This window comes from Acyrthosiphon pisum, chromosome X, assembly GCF_005508785.2.
Source record: "Acyrthosiphon pisum isolate AL4f chromosome X, pea_aphid_22Mar2018_4r6ur, whole genome shotgun sequence".
In the NCBI taxonomy this organism is placed as follows: Eukaryota; Metazoa; Arthropoda; class Insecta; order Hemiptera; family Aphididae; genus Acyrthosiphon; species Acyrthosiphon pisum.
In genome coordinates, this window is record NC_042493.1 from 13,687,591 (window position 1) to 13,692,632 (window position 5,042).

At 27.1% G+C, this 5,042-nt stretch overlaps 1 protein-coding gene across 2 annotated transcripts in view; it reads right to left on the reverse strand.

Moving 5' to 3' along the window:
- Positions 1–752: 752 nt before the first annotated feature.
- LOC100569443 overlaps positions 753–5,042 on the reverse strand; it is a 7,670-nt gene continuing 3,380 nt past the window's right edge. For both annotated transcript variants that reach the window (XM_016801864.2, XM_003242308.4), the window contains one exon: positions 753–2,071. In XM_016801864.2, coding sequence (XP_016657353.1) covers positions 825–2,071 — 1,247 coding nt within the window. In that variant the 3' untranslated portion in view covers positions 753–824. The remainder of the gene's footprint in view (positions 2,072–5,042) is intronic.

The window sequence follows — 5,042 nt, forward strand, 5'->3', positions numbered from 1 at the left end:
TTTTCCACAATATTTTTAAGAATTGAGGTTCTATCATTAGAAGTTTTAACGTTAAAAATTATATTATTCACAACTATTCAAAAAATATCTTTGTTAAATATGATGATCTGGTATTCAGACGAGTATGTATATTATAATTTATAATTGTCAAGGGCCATTTTCTTTGATAAATTGAAAAAACAATTGTCAAAGGCCATTTTGCCAATCAAGTACACATCGAGCTAGTTTCGTGCTCAATCTAAATACCAATTTTCACATTATAGATGATTGAGTAAGGGGTAAATATTTTCAAGGTTATTTCAATTTTTTTTTAGTTAAAATATTATTTTTCTTAAAGATATTAAAAATTAAACAAATGATATTAATTAAATAAATGCATATTTAATCAAAAAATTATACAATAAAAACTAAAACATTAATTAATTTGTTTTTATATATAATAGTGACAAAACTAACAGAACATTTTCTTTGAAAAATTGAAAAAAAAATTGAACTATAACTAAAACTTCAACTTTATAATGTACAATAAATAATTAATTGTACTGAACTAGTATTTTGAAGTCTCAAAACATTTGTTCTGCATCCAAATAAAACTGGCCTTATAATATTTGGATGTCAAACTAAAAGCAACATAATATTATCTTATATTAAAATAATTATTCAAAATATTAATATTTTTTTCTATAACAATTAAATAAAATACAATATAATTACTTGTATTATAAAATATTTATGACTTAGAGTAAAATTCATAAAAATCAGCTTTTACTGTTTCTTAATTATAGATATAGATTGTTTAAAGGGCTCTAACTAACGGGTGCAAATCATTTTGCAATGTTAGCCAATGAGATTATATCCCTTGCAATTTCCAATTGTGATATAAGTGATGACCTTTTCTCTTCTAGTAACGCGATAGTTTCATTTTGCCGATCAAGTTCTCTTTTTTGATTTGCTAAAATACTCATTGAACGTTGAAATACTTCTATTTCAAAAACTCTTGTTGGCAAATGATCATAAGACACATGATTCTGACAGAACATCATTTTTTGAATACCTTTTGTCGGTGTAATATCACAAGACTGACTATTCCGACTGGAAATAACTTTCTTAGTAGTTTTTGTCGGCGAAATATCATGAGACTTACTATTTAGACTGGAAATCACTTTCTTAGCAGTCTGTGAAATATTACGAGACTGAGTATTCTGACTTGCAATCCCTTTTTTAACAGTTTTTGTCGACGAAATATCATGAGATCGACTATTCCAACTGGAAATCACTTTCTCAGCAGTTGTTGTCTGTGAAATATTACGAGACCGAGAATTTTGATTGGCAATCCCTTTTTTAACAGTTTTTGTCTGTGAAATATCATGAGACTGATTATTCCGACTGGAAATCACTTTCTTCGCAGCTATTGTCTGTGAAATACTACGAGACCAAGTATTCTGACTTGCAATCTCTTTTTTAACAGTTTTTGTCGGTGTAATATCGTGAGTCGGACCATTCCGACTAGAAATAACTTTCTTAGCAGTTATTGTCTGTGAAATATTACGAGACCGAGAATTCCGACTGGCAATCCTTTTCTCAACAGTTTTTACCGGTAAAATACCACGAGACTGATGTTTCTTACCGCCAATCAATTTTTCAGCAGCTCCTGTTAATGATAAATCACAAGACTGCCGATTCTGACCAGAAATCTCTTTATTCAGAGCTCTTGTTAATGGAACATAACAAGAGTCATGTTTTTGGACGTACAATTTTTTTTTAATAACTTCCATTGGTGAAAAACCAGAAGACTGACAATTCTTACCAGCTAACATTTTTTTAGCATATCTTGTTAATGGAATATCACATGACTCACTATTCTGACGGGAAATCCTTTTTCTAGCCGCTTTTGTTGGTGAAATATCAAGTGATTGACTGGCAATAACTTTCTTAGCAGCTCTTAATGAAATATCACAAGTTTGACGATTATGACAAACAATCCCTTTTTTAATAACTTTAGTTGGTGAGACACGGTGTAACTGAAGATGCTGGACGGCAATCCTTTCTTTGATCACATTTTTTGGTTTTCCTAAAACAGAAAAATAGGTAACTTTATTTTGGCTTATTATCTACAATTGGCATTAATTTACAGGAGTATCAAATGATAATTTTATTTTAAATTTGACTATTATTTTCTACCGTAAAATATTGTTATAGTTTATGTACTAGCCACTAGGTATCACATGTCCTACAAATATATTATCAGTCATCCATTATAATATAGTAAGTTATATTTCTATTATATTTATATAATACATAACTAATTTCAGCAGAAAACTGTTAATAGGATGTCGGTGCACTATTTGATATTGCTAATATCCATAGTTTTCAAAAAATGTATAGTTATCCCTTTTCATAAACAAGCTGATAAGCTAGACTGTAGTGACTATAGACCCAATTTCTCTATCTTGTATCCAATATCCCAGTGGTTTTCAACCTTTTTTCAACGACTCCTTTTGATTTTGAAATCAAATATACGGCTTCCATACGCAAATTTAATACAAACAATTAATTTACATTATTCAATCCCACTTTATTCAATGACGAAATCTGTTGATCGGCCAATCTATCTCTCACATACCCAAGTGCATACAACATGTATAGGGCGTGCAGACTTACACGGCAGCGAAAAGTAGATAACAAAAACTATTAGTTATTACAATTTTTTTTTAGTTTCCGAACGCGGCTCATTTGATAATAGCCAACAACGCCCCTGGGAGCCGCGACGCACAGGTTGAAAACCACTGCAATATCCAATATCTTGTATCCTGTATCTGTGTATTCAATATGTATAAAAAATGCATTAAAACTAGAATCATGAAATTTCTTAATAATAACCGGGATAATAACTCTTTCTTTTCTAAAATTCAATTTGGGTTTTTAATAGGGAATTCAGCAAGTGATGCTCAGTCTTTTGTAAATAAATATATACATACTAAGTTTGGTAGAAGTGAGAAAGTAATGGGTATCTTTTAATAGTATATTTTAAGACGTTAAAAATTCCTTTGATTGTATAAATCAGAAACTATTACTTAAACAATTTAATTATGCTGAAATAGGTAAGAGGTATTGCCAATAATTTATTTCACCAAATCCTAAAATTTAATAATAAGCTTGTTCATTCTTTAATAGTTAATCATGGAGTACCAAAAAGAACTGTACTCGGTCGATATTACTTATAATATAAGTAATTATTATATAAGACTTATATCTTTCATATTATATGATATAAGTCTTATATCAGATATGAATGGGTTATTTAATATTAATATAGAAGCGGAAATGATGTTTTGCAGATGATACAGTTATTCTACTCCATAATAAAAATATTGAAAATCTATATAATAAAGCAAATAAAATATTTACCACATTTAAATCATTGTTTAATAATAATTTACTTGAATTTCATTTTAATAAAAATAAACATATGGTGTTAAATATACAAAATATTATAATTCAAAGCATTTTAAATATTTTCGATCATTCCTCATAATGTCTTGAATCAAATAAATTAAATTTCTCATGTGTAAGCATTGAAAATGTTAATTATATTAGATATTTGGGGCTGTATATTGACTCAAAATCAAAATGGAAAAAACCTAGATTATTTAGTAACTCATTCATAAATCTGTTTTTGTAATTTAAGGGATATTCTCTGTAAAAAATCTGCTTAAAGATAAGATACTATATGTTTAAATCAAAGTATAGTTTATAGTTTACAGGATAAAACAAAAATAAATACCATTGTAAAACCACTTAATTCTATGATTAAGTTGTACCAAATAATGAATATTCACTATTGTCACAAAAACTTCATTAGTAGTGCCTCTAGTTGGTAATAATAATAATAATAATACTTGGTAAACTGACCAGCAATTATTTTATTACTAGAAGAAAAATATATAATACCTTTCACATTTTCTGATTTTAGCATGGACTTTTTTTTAAATTATAACTATTGTAACAAAAAGAGTTAAATTTGAATTTAATAATTTATCATTGCATATATAAAAAAATGATTCTAAGCAGATTATATTGTATTTATTAGTCTATACTTCTAAGAATATCTAAAAATAAGTTTAAGTTTATTTTTATTTATTGATAGTAACGCCCCAAGGGCAGAGTACAGTACATTTAACATAGGATGGAAATAATATAATATAGAAATATGCTATAAAAGTATCGATTTTATCAACTTATAACTATAATCAAAAAAAAGGTGGGTAAGTGGATGTCGCTCTGCTGTACAGTAGGTTACAAGTGGGTCACTGTATAATGGATGGTATTAAATTTGAATTCAATGATATAATATCATTGTATAAGAAAAACGATTCTGGGCGGAGACGGTATGTCAGTCTAGGTATAAGACATAATATTATATTATAGCCTACAGTATTTAAAAAAAATTGACCTATAATAGGTACATATAATAAATTCCAAATTAATCATATCATAATATCTATTAGGTACTTATAACGCGATATACATCAACAAAAAACCGTGGTACTATCATAGATATATAATAGTATACTTTAGAAGTTTCAAGTACCCACGAATAATATTATACAATCACAACAAAATAACTAAAATAGTTATCCTAGGTTTTTAATATGTAATTTTGTCCAAATTTGTACTTAAAATGACTATAAAAATAAACTGTGTAAATGTATTTTTTAGATTTTTTGGTAACAGAATTAATTACTTACGTGGAATCTTGTTTTAAATTTTCAATTCTTAGATACAAAAATTGAACATTTTATACATTTTTAACTACAAAATAATTTTTCAAATTAAAATTTGATCTCTAAATGCTTATAAAAAAAAATTGTGCCTATGTATTTTTAATATTTTTCAACTGATATTGTAACAATATATCATGAGCTTTGTATTAAATTTATACACTTTTTGGCCAAACAGATAAACTTTATTGATATTTATAGAAAAAAAAACTAAAAATTTTAAAACTGAAAACGTCCGTAAACAGCTCAAAAAGAGTCGAA